This window comes from Podarcis raffonei, chromosome 15 (assembly GCF_027172205.1).
Source record: "Podarcis raffonei isolate rPodRaf1 chromosome 15, rPodRaf1.pri, whole genome shotgun sequence".
NCBI classification, from domain to species: domain Eukaryota; kingdom Metazoa; phylum Chordata; class Lepidosauria; order Squamata; family Lacertidae; genus Podarcis; species Podarcis raffonei.
The window spans coordinates 2,589,871-2,608,874 of NC_070616.1; the positions used below are offsets into that span (position 1 = coordinate 2,589,871).

The following is a 19,004-nucleotide window of genomic DNA, read 5'->3' on the forward strand; positions in this document are numbered from 1 at the left end:
AGAAACCGACCAGAGCGCAAGGCATCCATCAGCATCGACAAACTGTGGAACTCCCTCCCACATGAACCAGCAATGGCCACCAACATGGGCAACTTTAAAAGATGCCCTACCCCTGTTACGACCCTGTGAAAAGCATTCCCTGTTGTCCATTCACGGTGTTTAGCACTGCTACGGGGAGAATCAAATTGGCCAATTTGGGTTTCTCTCCATCTCTTATTTCCCCCCCATCTTTCAAGTCACTTCTCCCCATTTCTTTCTCAGTTTGCATGGCTCTCTTTTACATCCTCGTGAAAAGTCACCTGTGCTACTGCCCGGATTTCTCCTTGTTGTTGTTGTTTAGTCATGTCCGACTCTTCGTGACCCCCTGGACCAGAGCACGCCAGGCCCTCCTGTCTTCCACCGCCTCCCGCAGTTTGGTCAAACTCATGCTGGTAGCTTCGAGAACACTGTCCCACCATCTCGTCCTCTGTCGTCCACTTCTCCTTGTGCCCTCCATCTTTCCCAACATCAGGGTCTTTTCCAGGGAGTCTTCTCTTCTCATGAGGTGGCCAAAGTCTTGGAGCCTCAGCTTCAGGATCTGTCCTTCCAGTGAGCACTCAGGGCTGATTTCCTTCAGAATGGATACGTTTGATCTTCTTGCAGTCCATGGGACTCTCAAGAATCTCCTCCAGCACCAGAATTCAAAAGCATCCATTCTTCGGCGATCAGCCTTCTTTATGGTCCAGCTCTCACTTCCATACATCACTACTGGGAAAACCATGGCTTTAACTATACGGACCTTTGTTGGCAAGGTGATGTCTCTGCTTTTTAAGATGCTGTCTAGGATTTCTCCTAGCAGGCACCATGGGCAGTTTTCCCTGATGGGATCCATTTTTAAAAGCATTTTTGCCCATAGATGCATTTCCCTCTAACACAAACATCCATGGATTCATTGCTGGGCTGGAGAGCTGTGTCGAAAGAGAGCTGTGTCTTGGTTTGCATCTTGTTTCAGGAAGCGCCATTTAGACAGGCTCATGTTTAAATGCAAGCCGAACCAAATTGTACACATCTGGTTATGTGGGGCTTTTGATAGCCACCCCTCCTCCTTGTGCTATTGCCGCTCTATATTGGGCTGCTCCCCGCTCTGTGCCCAATGTGCTGTGCGTTCTCTTGAGAAACAAGAGAATTGCAGGGTTGCAAGGGTTCCCCAAGGGCCATCTAGTCCAGCCCCCTGCAATGCAGGCGTCCCAGCTGAAGTATCCCTGACAGAGGGCCATCTAACCTCTGCTTGCAAACCTCCAAGAAAGGCGATTCCACCACCATCCAGGGGAGTCCGTTCCTCCATTGAAGGACTCTTTCCAATGGCTCTTAAGTTACAAGAAATGAGATTCCGACTAAACATCAGTCAGTAAGGGTTGTTTGACAGTGGAACGGCCTCCCTCGGGAGGTTGTGGACTCTCCTTCCGTGGAGGTTATTATTTTTATTTTTTTATATAAATTTGTATTAGTTTTTTAACATACCATTTTCAACTGTAATTAAACATACTTTTACATCTTATTCATTTTTTTTTACTTCCACCAGTCCTGTCTGAAAATTCTCCAATCTAATCTCTTAGTATGCATTTCTTACTTTCCCTATTACAGTGGTACCTCAGGTTAAGTACTTAATTCGTTCCGGAGGTCCGTTCTTAACCTGAAACTGGTCTTAACCTGAAGCACCACTTTAGCTAATGGGGCCTCCTGCTGCTGCCGCGCCACCGGAGCATGATTTCTGTTCTCATCCTGAAGCAAAGTTCTTAACCCAAGGTACTATTTCTGGGTTAGCGGAGTCTGTAACCTGAAGCGTCTGTAACCTGAAGCGTATGTAACCCGAGGCACCACTGTACATTTAAAACACACGACTGATATCTCTATCTTTATCTACTTTGTAACACTTCATATATTTCTCCTTACAAAACTTCTTGTAGTCCTACTAGCGTAATTTGTTGGTTACAATTGCTCTTCAAATAGTTCATATACTTCTTCCAATCTTCTGTAAATCTCTGGTCCCGCAGGTTTCGAATCCTTCCTGTCATTTTGTCCAATTCTGCATACAGTAGTCCATTACAGTGGTACCTCGGGTTACATATGCTTCAGGTTGCATACGCTTCAGGTTACAGACTCCGCTAACCCAGAAATAGTGCTTCAGGTTAAGAACTTTGCTTCAGAATGAGAACAGAAATCAGGCTCTGGTGGCGCGGCAGCAGCAGGAGGCCCCATTAGCTAAAGTGGTGCTTCAGGTTAAGAACAGTTTCAGGTTAAGAACAGACCTCTGGAATGAATTAAGTGCTTAACCCGAGGTACCACTGTAATTTTGTCTGCCATTCTCCTTTCGTTGGAATTTCTTCTTGCTTCCATTTCTGGGCTAACAATACTCTTGCCTCCGTTGAGGGTTTTTAACCAGCGTTTGGATAGCCACCTGTCTTGGATTCTGTAGCTGAGAGTCCTTCAATGCAGGGGGTTAGAATGGATGACCTTTGGGGGTCCCTTCCAATTCATATGATTCTGTGATTCCTACCTGGAGATGCCTTTCGCATGCAAATCTGGGGCTGTCCCACTGTACGATCAGACAGGGGGTGGTGAATAACAGGCTGGAGGAAAGATGACCAGCACACGCACCCCCAGCACGCGCGCGCACACACACACACAGGCTCAGAATTCAGGGGGCTGGGAGAAAGGAGGGGGCTATTTTGCACCAGAAGGAGGCACAGAACAGCTCTGTGTTGCCTTACAGGCATAATAGAAGGCCAAAAACAAAGGGCTCAGTGTTTTTTTGCAGAGGGCGGGGGAAGGAAGGAGATAGTGCAGGCATTCTTTGGCTGTGGAGCCAACAGCTGCCCCCCCCTTACACCCCCGGCTGCATTTCAGCATCTGCAGCTGCAGGGATATGGGACTCGGTGGTTGCAGCCGGTATAAGCCGCCTCCAGCTGGCCATAGATGCGACCACCACCGCTTCTGAAGACCTGTCCTCGGAAGCCACAAGAGGGGAGAGTTGCTCTTGCACTCAGATCCTGCGTTGCGGTCTCTCACGCTGTCATCTGGGTGCCCACTGCAAGAACAGGATGCTGGACTAGATGGGCCACTGGCCTGATCCTGCAAGCCTCTTCTTATATTCTAACGTAGAACGTGGTGCTTGTTGGCAGGATTCCCTGTCAGGGTTTTTGAATTCTTGAACCACGCTTTGTAACTTTTGCTTGTCAATGATGGAGGGGAGGCGTCCCCTGCAAGTCTCCTCTACATGGGGCTGCCCTTGAAGCTGACCCAGAAACTCCAGCGGGTGCAGAATGCTGTGGCAAGGCTCCTTACGGGGTCCTCGCCGCGAGATCACATTCATCCAGTGCTTTACCAACTGCACTGGCTCCCGGTGGAGTACAGGGTCAGGTTTAAGGTGCTGATTTTGACCTTTAAAGCCCTATGAGGCCTAGGACCCACATACCTACGGGACTGCCTCTCCCGATATGCCCCGCGGAGGACCTTAAGGTCCACAAATGACAAGACCTTGGAGCTCCAAGTCGCAAGGTGGTTAGATTGGTCTCAACTAGGGCCAGGGCCTTTTCAGTACTGGCCCCGACTTGGTGGAATGCTCTGTCACAAGAGACCAGGGCCCTGCGGGACTTGACATCTTTCCGCAGAGCCTGCAAGATGGAGCTGTTCCGCCTGGCCTTTGGTGTGGACTCAGTCTGACCCTTATGTTTCCCTCGCCTTATGGTTTTGATCTATGGGCTACTATTAAAATGAGGCTGCATTTTAAATTATATTTTAACCTGTATTTTAAATTGTGTGGGGTTTTTTTTGTAATTTTACTGGTGTTAGCCGCCCTGAACCTGGCTCTGGGGAGCGTTACAGCTCAGTTTTGCATGCAGAAGGAGCCGATGGCATTTCCAGACAGGACCAGAGACGTTGTTGTCGTCCCCCCAACTAGAAACCCTGAAGAGCTGCTGCCAGTCCACGTTGACAACGCTGAGCTAGATAGACACAGTGGTCTGACAATACAAGCCAGCTTTCTGCTGAAACTGGCTGCTTATCCCAGACCATGAGGACTAGAAACTTGACTTGTTTTCCAGGAAAAGGGCTGCAGCTCAGAGTTCCAGGTTCAGTCCCCGTTGCCTCTCAGGCACAGCTGTGCCAAAGACTCCCTGGCAATCCGCTGCCAGTCAGTGCAGGCATCCCTGCACTCAATGGACCCACAGTCTGACTTGGAATAAGGCATCCTAACAATACGGTAGCCAGTATTGGTTTGATTCCATTTACTTTTGGAACGACTGCAGCCGTGACCCCGCGGCCAAAAACATCCCTATGACACCAGCCCTTAAACTTGGCCCGGGATGTTGGGGTGGCCAAGTTGGCAGGCCTCCTGGCAGGCCCGTTGGTGAAGGAAGGGTCTTGAACCCAGTTCCATTCCCCAGTTCCCCCAGTTGCATCTCTCCCCCCCTTCCCCTTCGTTCCCCATGTGGAGTTTGGCAACTGACCGGGACCCTCACCAGAGCCACAAACGGGAACGGATGACTCAGGCCGATGAACAAACGTCCCTAGGGGTTTGGGCAAAGCCAGATTTCCTTCCAGCCCCATAAAATACGGCAGAAGGAAGCTGGGGGCCTTCAAGAGGGAGCGACTGGCCTGGAGCAAGTTGGGCAGAAGTTTCCCCGGATGAGGTCATGGAGGGCCAGCTGGTTGGAGCTGGACCCCGATCTGCCGCCAAAGCCGTTCTGCTCCCCTTTGCCAAGCCAGGAATTCCTTTGCCACCTCCAGGCTGAAAGGCTTTCCATCCACACTTGTCCAAAACGGATTGGGGGGGGGGGAGCAAGTGGTGGTGCTCTGTGTTCTTGGCTGGTTCTTCATTTGTTTGGGAAAAGCCAGGTGCACGCAGCCGCCTAATTAATGCAAGGAGGAAAACAGCTCTCTCTCGTTTGCTCTCTGTCATTGTTTGCTTATTTATTTACACACACACACATATTTCCCCCCCTTTTTACATTTCAGCAATGTATGCAAAACGCATCCTAAAACACTGCTCCTTGAAATCAGAAGGGGGTGAGGAGAAGGAATAGAAGCCTGAACAGGAAATCTCTTAGGTTTCATAGAATTGTAGTGTTGGCAGGGGACTCCTAGCGGTCATCTAGCCCAACCCCCGTGCGATGCAGATGGTGCTTGTTGTCCCCTTTCTGCATTTGTGTGTGTGTGTGTGTGTGTGTGTGTGTGTGTAGAGAAAGAGAAACATGGAATCATAGAGTTGGAAGGCACCCCAGCAGTCATCTAGTCCAACTCTCCGCAATATAATCATCACAGCTAGAGAACCCTTGACAGTGACTCAATAATAATAAAAATAATAATAAAAATAATAATAATAATTTATTATTTATACCCCGCCCATCTGGCTGGGCTTCCCCAGCCACTCTGGGCGGCTTCCAACAAAGTATTAAAATACCGTAATGCATCAAACATTAAAAGCTTCCCTAAACAGGGCTGCCTTCAGATGTCTTCTAAAAGTCTGGTAGTTGTTGTTCTCTTTGACATCTGGTGGGAGGGTGTTCCACAGGGCGGGTGCCACCACCGAGAAGGCCCTCTGCCTGGTTCCCTGTAACTTGGCTTCTCGCAGCGAGGGAACCACCAGAAGGCCCTCGGCACTGGACCTCAGTGTCCGGGCAGAACGATGGGGGTGGAGACGCTCCTTCAGGTATACAGGACCGAGTCCGTTTAGGGCTTTAAAGGTCAACACCAACACTTTGAATTGTGCTCGGAAACGTACTGGGAGCCAATGTAGGTCTTTCAAGACCGGTGTTATGTGGTCTCGGCGGCCGCTCCCAGTCACCAGTCTAGCTGATGCATTCTGGATTAGTTGCAGTTTCTGGGTCACCTTCAACGGTAGCCCCATGTAGAGCGCATGGCAGTAGTCCAGGAGGGAGATAACGCACCACTCTGGCGAGTGAAATAAGGTTTGGGACTTTTTAGTCCAGAGAGAAAGTGAGCAAGAGGTGACATATTTAAACTTACGGCACTTGCTCCCCCAGAAGGCAGGGGTGGCCACCATCTTGGGTGGCTTCAAATGAGGACGGGGCCAAGTCACAGAGAAGGAAAGGGCTACTGATGGTTGGTAGCCAGAATGGCTGTGCTCTGCCTCCGCAATCAGAGGCAGCATCACTTCTGAATCCCTGTTGCTGGAGGGGAGAGGCCTCTTGTACTCGAATCCTGCTTGCAGGCTCCCCAGAAGAGAGGCATTGGGCTTGGCCACTGTGAAAACACGGTGCTGGACTTAGGTGGGCTACTGGCCTGATCCAGCAGGCTTTTCTTGTGCTCTTAGAACAGTGTACACTTTAAGAGCGCTCTCTATAAAATATAAACTCTTCCCCTCTTTTCGCTGGGATTTTTCGGGGAGGTGGCGGCAGAATCGAGTGTGTTCCTGTCCCAGTTGATTCTCAGCACTTGGCTTTTCAGAGCTGGGGGGGGGGGGCGCCTTGTTGGGGAACTGCCTGGGAGGCTCCCTCTCTGTTTTCTTTTGGCCGGATCATTCCCTCCTCCTCGCAGTTTCTGGCAAGAGAGCGCAGCTCGCGATCTCTCCGGGTCGCAGCCTGCCCTTGCATTCCACGCAGGGTGCCTGGGGCCCTTCCGCAGCGAGAGGCGGGCAGGATCCCTCTGAAGGTCATCTCTGGGGGGGAGGGAAATGGCACCCGCCTCAAACGGAGCTTTTGTTATGCCAGGCTTCGCTCCCCCAGTGGAAACGTTGGCCCACTGCCGCCCCCGCCCCGGAGAGTTTGCGCTCACAATTGCTGTAGTGAGCAGGTGGAGGTTGGGGCGAGAGCCAGGGAAGGGAGTAGGTGAGGGCAAGTCAGTGGATAAAACTATGCCCGGACAGAGATAGCGAAAAGTGTTTCTCCCTCTCTTGTAAAACTAGAACTCATATTCCAGTGCACAGTTAAACTATGGAACTCCCTGCCACATGAAGCAGTGGATGGCTTTAAGAGAATATAAGAATTTGTGGGCATACAAAGAAGCTGATCACTGGGAGATTCAGGGCAGAGGGAATTGTTTTCTTGTTTGTTTATTACATTTGCATACCACCTTGTGCTTCCAACGAGCTCAAGGCGGTGTATGTACATGGTTCTCCTCTTCCCCATTTCACCCTCACAACAGCCCTGTGAGGTAGGTCAGGCTAAGAGATGGCGACTGGCCCCAGGTCACCCACGGAGCTTCATAGTCGAGAGGGGATTCAAATGCTAGTCTCCCAGGTCCAGTGCTTTAACCACACCAGCTGCACTAAAATCATTCTTCACCTAGTGTGTAGTTAAACTGTGGAACTCCCTCCCACTGGAGGCAGTGATGGCCTTTAAAAGAGGGCAAGACAAATTCACGGAGGAGGAGAGGGTTATCGATGGCTACTAGCCATGGTGTCTGTGCTCTGCTATCGCTATTGGAGGCAGCAATGCTTCGGAATCCCAGTTGCCGGAAACTGCAGGGGGGAGGGTGCGGCCCTGTGTTCGAATCCTGGTTGCTGATTTCCCATCAAGCCCTTATGCTCCAGGCGTTAACTGCCTTTCTCTTCCTGCTCTCCCAGGTTCCATCCCATCGGCGAAACGCACCGGGATCCCAGCCCCGCGGGAGCTGTCGACTGCCCCGGGCAGAGACAAGGCCTCCCTGAGACCCAGGAAGGCTCAGCCCAGCCCCACTTCCTCCGGGGCGCCGACGCCCACCAAGCATTCGCGCCCGGCCCCCAAGTGCAAGAATGAGGGGGACGCCGGCGATAAGGCCACGCTGGAGTCGCAGGTCAAGGAGCTGCTGGCCGAGGCCAAGGCGAAGGACTCGGAGATCACCAAGCTGCGGAGCGAGCTGAAGAAGCACCAGGACCGGGAATGGGTGCACTGCGAGCTGGACCACCCCGCAGGGGTGTCGCCAGCCGAGGCGGAGTCCCTGGTCCGCACCCTCCAGGACCAGAACCGGGCTTTCCAGAGGGAGCTGCTGAGCCTCGGGGAGGAGAACCGCCTCTTGAGAGAGAAGCTCAGCCGCCTGGAGCAGTCACCGCTATCAGACACCCTGAGCAGCAGCGGGGGCTGCGGAAGCAGCCTGGCCACCCCCACCACGCAGGAGTCAAGCTTCGGCAGCCCCACGCAACCCCCCGGGAACCCCCGGGCCAACAGGGGCACAGCCCCCCTGCGGAACTCGGGGTCGTCCAGCAGCGACGTCACCAAGGCGTCCCTGTCCCCGGACGCCTCAGACTTTGAGCACATCGCGGAGGCGCCGTCCAGGCCCCCGTCATCGGGGAGCCACCCCTCCCAGGCCCCGCAGGACTCCCCCGCCGGGAGCTCCCCCAACAACGCCAGCGACCTCTCGGTGGCCTCGCTGACGGAGCGGATCCAGAGGATGGAAGAGAACCACCACTGCACGGCCGAGGAGCTGCAGGCCACGCTCCAGGAGCTCTCCGACCAGCAGCAGGTTGTGCAGGAGCTGACAGCAGAGAACGAGCGGCTGGCCGAGGAGAAGGCCCTGCTGGAGGGCTCCTTCCGGCAGCACCGCGAGAGAGCCGAGCAGCTTGGCCAGGAGAACGAGAAACTGGCGGCCCTCCTGCAGGAGCGGCCGGCCGGCGACGACGGCAAGGCCAAGACCATCCAGGAGCTGGAGCAGCGGTGCGGGGAGCTGCAGGAGAAGGCCCAGTTTGAGCGGGAGAAGCTGCTGAACATCCAGCAGCAGCTGACCAGCAGTTTGCGCGGCCTGGAGAGGGAGCACCAGGAAGCCCAGGCGGCCACCCGGGGCCTGCGGGAGGAGGCCGAGCGGCTGGGAGGCCTGCTGGAGACAGAGAGGCAGGGCGCAGCCGGTCTGGCCAGGGCCCTGGAGGACTGCAAGGTGGCCCTGGAGGGGCTGAGGATTGAAAACGGCTCGCTCCGGGCCCAGCTGGACAGCGCCAAGCAGAAGGCGGCGGACATGGACACCGTTGGGCGGGGCGGGGACCCCGGCGCCATGCAGGAGATGCTGAAGGGAGCCCGCGGGGAGAGGGACCAGCTGGAGCTGGCCTGCACGGAGCTCAGGCAGGAGCTGCTGAAGGCGCACAGCGAGGTGAAGACCCTGCAAGGGCAGCTGGCCAAGGTAAGGATTGCTGGGGAGTGGGGAGAGCTCAGGGGAGCCTCCAGATGCAGGGGCAGTCTATCCCTAAATGTCGGCTGCTGTGAAGCAACGCCAGGGCTGCTTCCCAGAGGCTTCTGGCTCACCGTTGTGAGAGACCTAGTGAACCTGCCGGGCTTTTCTTGCGTTGGGTCGGTGCCCCTGGCTGTTGCGCCAGAAGGTTGGTGGTTCGAGCCCACCCAGGGATGTTAATGTGGGCAGGATTCTTGCACTGCAGGCGGGTTGGTCTAGATGAATCTCAAGGTCCCTTCCAGCTCTGTGAGTCCATACGGTTTATCTACATTCTGCCTTAACCCCAAGGCTCCCAAAACCAGCGAGCAGCATTCATATGCAAGAATGCAAATGAAATATACAATAAAAGCACAATATTTTCAGCCATCGAAACAAAATTTTAGAAGCATCAAAATCTTGTAATCAGGTAAGGTTTTCCTAGGCACCGTGCCCTGGAGGTCACAGAAACCTTCCTTTTTAACTTCCTTCTTTGCAGGAGTGAAGAAGTCGACTGAACCACCTTTTTGGTCTTCCTTCCCTCAGACCCTGTTAGATGTTAGTCCAGACCGCTCAGCATACTGGCTTTCATAGCTCATGTACATAGAGATTTCTGCTCTCTCAGAGGGCCTAGATCTGTTGCTTTCTGGAGTTTGTCTCGGCTACGTAGCTGGACCCCATTTTCTTGCAGCGGATTTGCACCGTTTGCAAGAGGTCAGCTGCGCTGATGCTAACAGGGAAAGGAAGGAAGGACTCTGGTTCCTTGCTCCCTGAATACTGAAAGTTCTGGACAGCGTGTGTAGTTTGGTCCCTCTTGCCCTGTTTTATATACTTGTGAAGCAGTTTCCACACAGGGCATTTACTGTGAAGTAGCCACGCTCTGTTCTCTCCCTCTTTGTGGAGCCGTGAGCAAAACGGCTCTATTTGGTTTCTCCCTTTCCCCCTGGCAGCTTGTAAAATCTTCACTGTTTTGATTCAGTTAAATAGAATAATAGAATCGTAGAGTTGGAAGGTACCCAAGGATGATCTAGTCCAACCCTCTGCAATGCAGGAATATTTTGCCCAACATGAGGCTTGAACCAACAGCCCAACCAGATCCCTGTGGGAAGCACAAGAGCCCTCTGCCCTCCTGTGGATCCCAGCTACTGATATTCCAGACTGCCTGGTTATGGAGGCAGAGCTAAGCCCTTAACCTCCATGAATTCACCCCTTCCTCTCTTAATGCCATCCAAGCTGGTCGCCATCACTGTCTCCTGTGGGAGGGAGTTCCACAGTCCAACGGCACCCAGAGAGCCAAGAGTTAGCCACTCCTGGTACAAACAAGATGGACACAGGCCAACCAGCAATCCGATTGAGTCTGAAGCCTCCCCTGTACATCCAAAATCTGGGCAACACAGTCACAAGCTCCCTTCCCTGCAGAACTGCATCCGTTTGGACATTTAGCTGAATGACCCTTTTCACCGCAATTGCAGCAATTTCCTCCTTCCTGGTCCAGCCCTTCAGCACTTTCCCCCCTCCTGCCCCAGACAGATGGACCTCATTAGCAGCTCGGTGGTTTGTTTGTTTTCCGAGAGAGACCAGGTGCTCTCGCTGTGCTCAGAGAAAGGGGGAAAACACAATGGATGAGTGCATGTTAATTCTCTTGGCGAGTCTCGCACTCGTAACCCAAGCCTGCAATTAACCTTCGCTGCTGCCCTGCTTGGAAACCCCACCTCCCACAGTTAGGGAGCGGCCCGTGGGAAGAACTTTTGCCGGGACGGGGGGAGCCGGGATACCCTGCCAAAAGTCACCACCTGATTTATAGAGAAGTGGAAACTCTAGGTGTGTTTTTGGCCGAGGCTGGCGATGACCGTAGCAAGTGGGAAGGAGAGGGGTGGTTGCTGGGCTGTATGGAAATCTGCAGAGAAGCTGATGCCTATTTAAAAATCGTTGTTTAACGGGGGTTTTAACTGCCGAAAGATTTTTTTTTAAAAAACAACAACACAGACATCCTAAGTTTCATCCTTTCCTTCCACTTAGATTTGGGGTTGTCACCACCTACATTCTGCTCAGAGTTGAAACTGGTGGACCCTTTGACTTCTGTGGGTCTTCTCAGTAATGCTAATATTCCCAGAACTGGGTGTTCTCCTGTCATCTGTTACTGTATTTTTCGCTCTATAAGACGCACCAGACCACATGATGCACCTAGTTTTTGGAGGAGGAAAACAAGAAAAAAAATATTCTGAATCTCAGAAGCCAGAACAGCAAGAGGGATCGCTGTGCAGCGAAAGCAGAAATCCCTCTTGTTGTCCTGGCTTCTGGGATAGCTGCGCAGCCTGCATTCGCTCCATAAGACGCACACACATTTCCCCTTACTTTTTAGGAGGGAAAAAGTGAGTCTTATAGAGCAAAAAATATGGTATATTGTCTGCCTCCTCCTCCGGATTTAGTTCAAAGCTCTCCTGATCACGTTCTCTTTTTTTTTTTTTATAATATTTTTTATTAAACAATTTTTATATTAACACAAACAGAACATACAGAAACAAACAACAAACATTAACAAACCAAAGAACAAGTACCATTTCATGTCCTAATTTCTTAAACCTTACTTCCTCGACTTCCTCTTGCTTCCCGTTTCTGTATTCCAAGTTCTTACAATTATTCAGCGAATCTTCCCTTATTTTACTATAAATTTAATCATCCTTATTCTCTCTGTCTTAACCATTACTGATAGTAACCATTTATTTTAAGCCCAACATCATTCTAACTGTCATTAATTTTATAGTATTTCTTTAAGTAATCCTTAAACTTCTTCCATTCCTCTTCCGCCGCTTCTCTTCCCTGGTCACGGATTCTGCTCGTCATTTCTGCCAAACCCATGTAGTCCATCACCTTCATCTGCCATTCTTCCAGTGTGGGTAGATCCTGTGTCTTTCCTGATCACGTTCTCAAGGCTCTTAGCAAGCACATTATTGCCAACTGCTGTGAGGTGCAAGCCCATCTCTTGCCAGAACTCCTTCTTCAAGGAAGCGGAGACCACGATCCAAGCAGCCAAACCCTTCCTGACGACTTCCGGTATTTCCCCCGCCCTTCCTGGGACACAGCCTTTGACAGGAAGGAGCGTTGGAAAGACCACCTGCATCCCAGGGCCCTTCAGTTACCTGCCCAGAGCCCCATGGTCCCTTCGAACACCTTGAAGGCTGTGTCTGGCAGTATTGTTGGTGGCCACATGAATCAGGAGGATGGGGTTGTGGTCAGTGGGCTTTATAAGGCTTGGCAACTTCTTTCTCTCATTGTGAGAAGAAAGCACACCTCCCGGGACATCCTGTTCCCTCTGCACATGGCTGCCTCTGTCCCCTCTCCTCACCACAAATCTCTTCCACACGGTCTTCTGAGGTTGGCAACTGGCTGGCCCAGAATCAGCATCCAAGATGAGGGCATGGAAACGATTTTGCAGCTCCGCTAACATAGCCTGGTTCCTGACAGTCCTGTTTCTGTATGTCACACTCCTCCAGAGGTTCGTCTCCTGCAATGAGCGAAGAACTTCCTTTTATCTGTCTCAAATCTTCCAACATTCACCTTCATTGGATGCCCATGAGTTCTGGTGTTGCAAGAGATTATTGCGGCCAGGCTATCTGTCCCTGTCCAGGAGCAGCCAGAGGTGGCTAGACTCCCCAAATAAGACAGCAAACCCAGTTTATTGGGACAGGCATCACAGATATGGTCCTTTTCATTTTTTCATTATTTTTATTTAAATGGAAGCTGGTGTTCTCTGGGGAATTAAACACTATGTGCTCTCCACCTGCACTTATCGGTGGCACCTTAGCATTGCACAGTGCAATAATAGAATGATTGTAGAGTTGGAAGAGACCCAAAGGGTCATCTAGTCCAGCCCCCAGCGAAGCAGGGATCCTGGTTCGATTTCTCACCCTTTTCTCTCCTTCCGTCCAGACTGAGAAGGAGCGCGCTCAGCTGAAGGAGACCTGCGACCGTCAGGCGGACCAGCTCAGCCGAACCAACCTCAAGCTCCAGGAGAAGATGTCAGAGAACGAGGCAGAGTTCAAGAACCTGAAGGAGACCATCTTTGAGCTGGAAGACCAGGTGGAGCAACACCGGGCGCTCAAACTGCACGACAACCAGATCATCAGCGACTTGGAGAGTAGGTGGAACCAAGGGGGGGGGGGAAGGATTTAGGACAGTGTTGTTGTTGTTATTGTTGTTTAGTCGTTTAGTCGTGTCTGACTCTTCGTGACCCCCTGGACCAGAGCACGCCAGGCACTCCTGTCTTCCACTGCCTCCCGCAGTTTGGTCAAACTCATGCTGGTAGCTTCACGAACACTATCCAACCATCTCGCCCTCTGTCGTCCCCTTCTCCTTGTGCCAACATCTTTCCCAACATCAGGGTCTTTTCCAGGGAGTCTTCTCATGAGGTGGCCACAGTATTGGAGCCTCAGCTTCAGGATCTGTCCTTCCAGTGAGCACTCAGGTCTGATTTCCTTAAGAATGGAGAGGTTTGATCTTCCTGCAGTCCATGGGACTCTCAAGAGTCTCCTCCAGCACCAGAATTTAGGACAGTATGTAGAGAGAAATTGCAAGCAGGTTATGGAGTTGGCAGGGATTGCTTGAGATTCCCGCCCTCCAATAAAGAAATAATTTTCAATTTAGTGCTGCCTGTTTGGGAAGGAAGCGGGGGGGAGGCACAGCATGCCTTTCACAACAACAAGTGAAGGATGTCACTAGGCTGCTGTTCCAAGCAACAAATATCCGATAAGATGAAGTGGGGGCAGAAGCCTTTTGCAGGGGCAGAAACAGGGTCCGAAAAGAGCCGGTGGTGGTGTAGTGGTCAGAATGTCAGACTAGGACAACCAGGGTTCAAATCCCCTCTTGGAAATGAAGCTCAGTGGGTGTGACTCTGGGCCAGTCACTGCACCTCTCAGCCCAGGCCTACCTCACAGGGTTGTTGCTGGGGGTTATATGAGGAAGGGGAGAACGACGCACACGCCGTCTTGAGCTCGTTGGAGAAAAATAGTGGGATATAAAGGCAATAAAATAATAAGATGATAGCTGAATTGGGGCCGGCCGGCATGTGAGATCGCCACCTGCTGGCGAAGCTGTTTTGCAAACTGAGACAGAAGCAAATTAGCTAGGTTAGGGCTACCATCACTTAATTGGGGAGTAAGCCCCACTGTGTACAGTAAGACTCAACTTTTGAGTAAATGTAGGGTTGTGCTGCCAAAGGTGTTCTGATCATCAGCAAGTTTTTTAGTGTTTGGACTCTGAAGAAGGGTATTTTATTCCATGCTGTGCATTCTTTTAAAACTGCAAGCCGTTTTGGGGGGCAGAAAGGAGGTCTGGCTCAAGATAAGGTCACTTCTCTGTGTTACCTTGGCAGTGTCTTCGGTGCCCTCCCTCTCTGTCCTATCTCAGTAGACTCTCCCTACCTTCCCTGTTCCCAGGTAATCTACTGAAAATGGAAGTCCAGAAGACGGATTTGGAAAGGCAGCTGAAGACCCTGAACAAGCAGATGAAGGTGAGAAGGGAGCTTGGTGGCAGGACATCTGCCTTGCGTGCAGAAGGTTCCGAGTTCAGTCCTTGGCGGCATCCCCAGGTGGGGCTGGGAAGGACCCCTCACTCAGAACCACGAGGTCTGGAATCCCGACAGGTGTCCATCCGACCTCTGCTTAAAAGCCTCCAGCTTTAGAACAAACTCAGGTGTCACCAATACGGCTGTCGCATTTCCAAAACTTAGCACCTGCTAAAAGCACTTCTGTTTCAACAAGCCTGCCCAAACGAAAGTCAACGTAATTTTAATCTGTTTTAGTGTTTTAACTTTTGTATGTTTTAAAGTCGGGCGGTGAATTTGTCTCGATTTTAATGCTTTATCTTTTTCAAACCCCTTTGAGGCTTCTTTTTTTTTTAAAAATCAAGCGGTGTTTGAATTTCATTAAATGAATATGTAAGAGGAGGGTCTCTGCCCGAAGGAGCTTACAATCTAAGAAGAGGCTCCAAACCGGGGGGGGGAGGGTGTGTCCTTCTGCAGCCTCCCTCCCACGCAAAGTGAGAGCGACTGTCTTGTTGTGCCGGTGTCCACGAGAACTGATGCCAACCGCCCTCCGACCTCCCTGCGGTGCTGGCCGCTTTTGTCGGGCGAGTTTCAACGTCTTGCTTCCTCTCCTCTCCCCTCCCTCTTCCCCTCCGTCTCCAGGAGGACACGGCTGAGTGGCGCCGCTTCCAAGCCGACCTGCAGACGGCAGTGGTCGTGGCCAACGACATCAAGTGCGAGGCCCAGCAGGAGCTGCGGACGGTGAAGCGCCGGCTGCTGGAGGAGGAGGAGAAGAGCGCCCGGCTGCAGAAGGAGCTGGATGAGGCCCAGGGCGGAAGCACAAGGTGCGTGGGGCACCGGGCCAGTGGCTCTTTGTAGGGGTCGCAGGCGCCCAGGGAAGTTTGCACTCCCTTTGCTGTCCATGCCTTCGCATTCTTTCTCTGTGTGTCCCCTTTTCCAAGCAGGTTCCGTTGCATTTCCTGTTTTATTTTTGTACGCAAAGAGCCTGTCTCCCATGTATCGCATGTCATCCGGGGCCCTTTGAGAATCGCCTTTCCCTTTGGCCAACAACGCTCTGAATTTACTTCAGTGAACCGCACCAGTTGGGGATGTTCAGGGCAGCTTTTACTCATACAGAACGAAGGTAGACTTCTCAGGCCTGTAAACTACATGGGCTTAGAGAGAGGCATCTCCTTCGCCTTTGCTTTGCCCATGCATAGAAATGAAGGGATGCAGGTGGCGCTGAGGGTCTAAACCACGGAGCCTCTTGGTCTTGTTGATCAGAAGGTCGGCGGTTCGAATTCCTGCGGCGGAGTGAGCTCCCGTTGCTCTGTCCCAGCTCCTGCCAACCTAGCAGTTCAAAAGCATGCCAGTGCAAGTAGATAAATAGGTACCGGTGTGGCGGGAAGGTAAATGGAGTTTCTGTGTGCTCTGGTTTCCGTCACGGTTTCCCGTTGCGCCAGAAGCTGTTTAGTCCTGCTGGCCACATGACACGGAAAGCTGTTTGCGGACAAACACCGGCTCCCTTGACCTGAAAGCGAGATGAGCGCCACAACCCCATAGTCGCCTTTGATTGGACTTAACCGTCTAGGGGTACTTTTCCATTTTAGAAATTAAGTCACGTTCTCATAGGGAAAAGCACATCTGTCAGGGCTGGATGCCTGCTTCGGCAGCAAGAACAGGGTGCCCGCTGCACAAACATTCTGAGTGAGCAGATTCTTCTAACAATACCCTTCCGCACTCCCTTTTCCCTTCTCTTCACATCCTTCTGCCTCCCACGTGGCTAAGAGGAGGAATGTAGAAATTTCTGCTTTTAATGAACCGCACTTCCCCGTGTCGTCCCAACCAGGAACTGTTGGTGAACTATGCAGGCAACTCCCCATTTACATATAGCTGCCGGGAGCCTGGCAGTGGGACCCTGAAATGAGGAGCACCCTGACCGCCGCCACTTCCTCGCACCTGAGCAGTCTCAGCAAAGCCCCACTGCCCCTCCGGCTCACGAGGAGACCCTCCCTGGACCCCTAAAGAGGACATTATCTTTGGGCTCTCGTGAGCCAGAGGCTTGTTGAGGCTGCTCAGCTGATACGCAAATCACTGTCCCTCCAGCTCGTTTCATCTTGTTCCTTCTCATGCGCCTCACAGTAAACCGTGGTTTGTTGGGCTCTGATGCACCTCACACTAAACCATGGTTTGACTGGCTCCGCAGTCCAGAGGGTCTCACCCTGCTCATGATCCAGTCCCACTTGTTCCTCCCGTCCCGCAAACGCAAGCAAAATGCCCGTCGTCATGGCGACTGGGATGCGTGCAAAAGTGAGCAAGGGTATCCGGTATACAAAACACCCTGAGGACGAACTTCCGTTTCCTGCAGGAACACATTTTTTTAAGGTTGTTCATTTGGTTAATTTGAAGAGCGAACAGCAGCCGGGGGTCAACTGAGGACCCTCTTCCTTTGCTGGCGTGAAGGGGAACTTGTTCCTAAGGGAAACCGTGGGGGGGGGGTCTCTGGTGAAGGTTTATCTTCAGTTGATCTGAAGGGCAGGTTTATCTTCAGTTCTCAGTGGTGCTTCCAACTGCGATTTCTTGGTCACACCAGCATGTGGCAGAATGCTGGCAATTGACGTTTTTTAGAGAGAGTGTGTGTGTGTGTGTGTGTGTGTGAGTGAAAGAGAGAGACTTACCTCTTTTCTACCTTGGGAGTCAGCTACATTTCATTCAAACATGTTATTGAGGTGGGGGATGTGTTGCAAGGGGACCCGACAGATCTGTGAAGGCGGAGGTGAGGTCTTTTCAGTGGCGGCTTGGCCTGATTGGCTGCGTTGAACTTCCAGGATCAGAGGCCGTCTATCCTTGATTGCAGGTTTCTGAAGAGCCCCCACAAATGAGGGCTGCGGCCTTCAGCCCTTGTTTGCTGCAGTTGGTCTAGGCCAGGGTTTCTCAAACTTTGGTCCCCCACCTGTTGTGGGACCACAACTCCCGTCATCCCTGACCATGGGTCCTGCTAGCTAGGGATGATGGGAGTTGTAGTCCAACCACAGCCGATGACCCAAGTTTGAGAAACCCTGGCCTGGGCCTTTGGCTTGATCCAGCAGGTCTTGGAGTCATAGAATTGCAGCGTTCGAAGGAACCCAAAGGGTCATCGAATTCAAACCTCTGCAATGCAGGGGTCACTGCTAAGCAGAAAACCACAGCTGCAAGCAATCTGTTGCACTTTCACACATGCACAGATATGCACACACAACGGAAATGCCATGTGTCTGTCCCCTGGATGTGTAAAATATCAACCCTAGTTGGATGCACTCCTGTTCAGACCTGCTCCTTCAGTGTTTCCAGGTCAGGGGATGCAGACGGACTGTTTTTCCTGCTGGGTCTATGATATGGAAAACATGAGATGAGGAACTATCTCTAAAAAAAAAACCCTCAAGCCTCACCTGGTTCTCCCAAAGGGCGTGTTTTCTGTTGAAGGAGTCTTGCTTTATCAACCTGCCTCTCTTGTCTGTTTCGCTCGGTGTTCTCCCCCTTTTCCCCGCCTCTGTCCAGCTTCCTTGTCGTATTGCAAATTCGATTGCGCCGTGGAACCTCCAAGCAGCCAGCAGCGCCGAAACCACCCTGATTCTGCTGACTTTTTTTAGTCCGTAACATTATGCATTACTCGTTGCAGTGGGTCTGGCCCACCCCACACACTTGTGGGGCAGATCAGCCTACTGCATCTCTGGGCGCGTGTTGGAGGGGGCAGTTTTTTGTCCTCCGCAGACAGCGATACAGCGAGACCTCTTAAAGCCAAGGAAACGTCAGCTCTGTGGCCGGACTTGGCAGTGCAAATTTGCATAATTTATTTTGCATAATTATGGAGTGAAGAGAGGTATGAAGGCTCTGAACCTCCTTTCCTCTGACACCCTCCATGTGATTTCAAGAATATCTCTGCCCATTCATAAGGACTAGCAGCTTGCTTTTTCTTTTTGCAAAGGAAAGCTGAGGTCCTCAGTCTACACAGCCTGTCCTGGCCCCCCAAAACTAGCCTCCGGCACCTCAAGGGCAGTGGAGGATGCTGTCTTGCCACCAGCGTCAGGGTAAAACTGAGCTGTCGGCCTCTCTGTGGGGGTGCCATCATTGTGCCCTTCGCCCCAGGCAGCAAACCGCCTGCCCTTCCAGCTTGGAGTGCCTGTCATTTGACTTCCTTCCGACTTCTTTCCCACAACAACACAAGCCCCCCTTTCTCTTCACCACTTTCACTCTCACATTCCCTTTCGTTCCTGGAGAGGATACAGAGCGCAACCCCCCCCCGAGGTCTCCAAAGCACACCTGAACTGAAGGTAAGAGGTTCTCTGGCGGTGCAAAGGGCAAAAAACCCACCCCTCACGCCTGCTCCCAGCCC

General features: G+C 52.0%; 1 protein-coding gene across 7 annotated transcripts in view; it reads left to right on the forward strand.

The window, feature by feature from the left end:
• Nucleotides 1-19,004, forward strand: part of SPECC1 (sperm antigen with calponin homology and coiled-coil domains 1) — a 111,029-nt gene that overhangs the window by 50,386 nt on the left and 41,639 nt on the right. For all 7 annotated transcript variants that reach the window (XR_008327844.1, XM_053367626.1, XM_053367630.1 and 4 more), the window contains 4 exons: nucleotides 7,565-9,087; nucleotides 13,042-13,249; nucleotides 14,547-14,620; nucleotides 15,296-15,477. Coding sequence is in view for 6 of the 7 variants with exons in the window: in XM_053367626.1 (XP_053223601.1) it covers nucleotides 7,565-9,087; nucleotides 13,042-13,249; nucleotides 14,547-14,620; nucleotides 15,296-15,477 (1,987 nt within the window). In the remaining variant the exon portion in view is untranslated. The remainder of the gene's footprint in view (nucleotides 1-7,564; nucleotides 9,088-13,041; nucleotides 13,250-14,546; nucleotides 14,621-15,295; nucleotides 15,478-19,004) is intronic.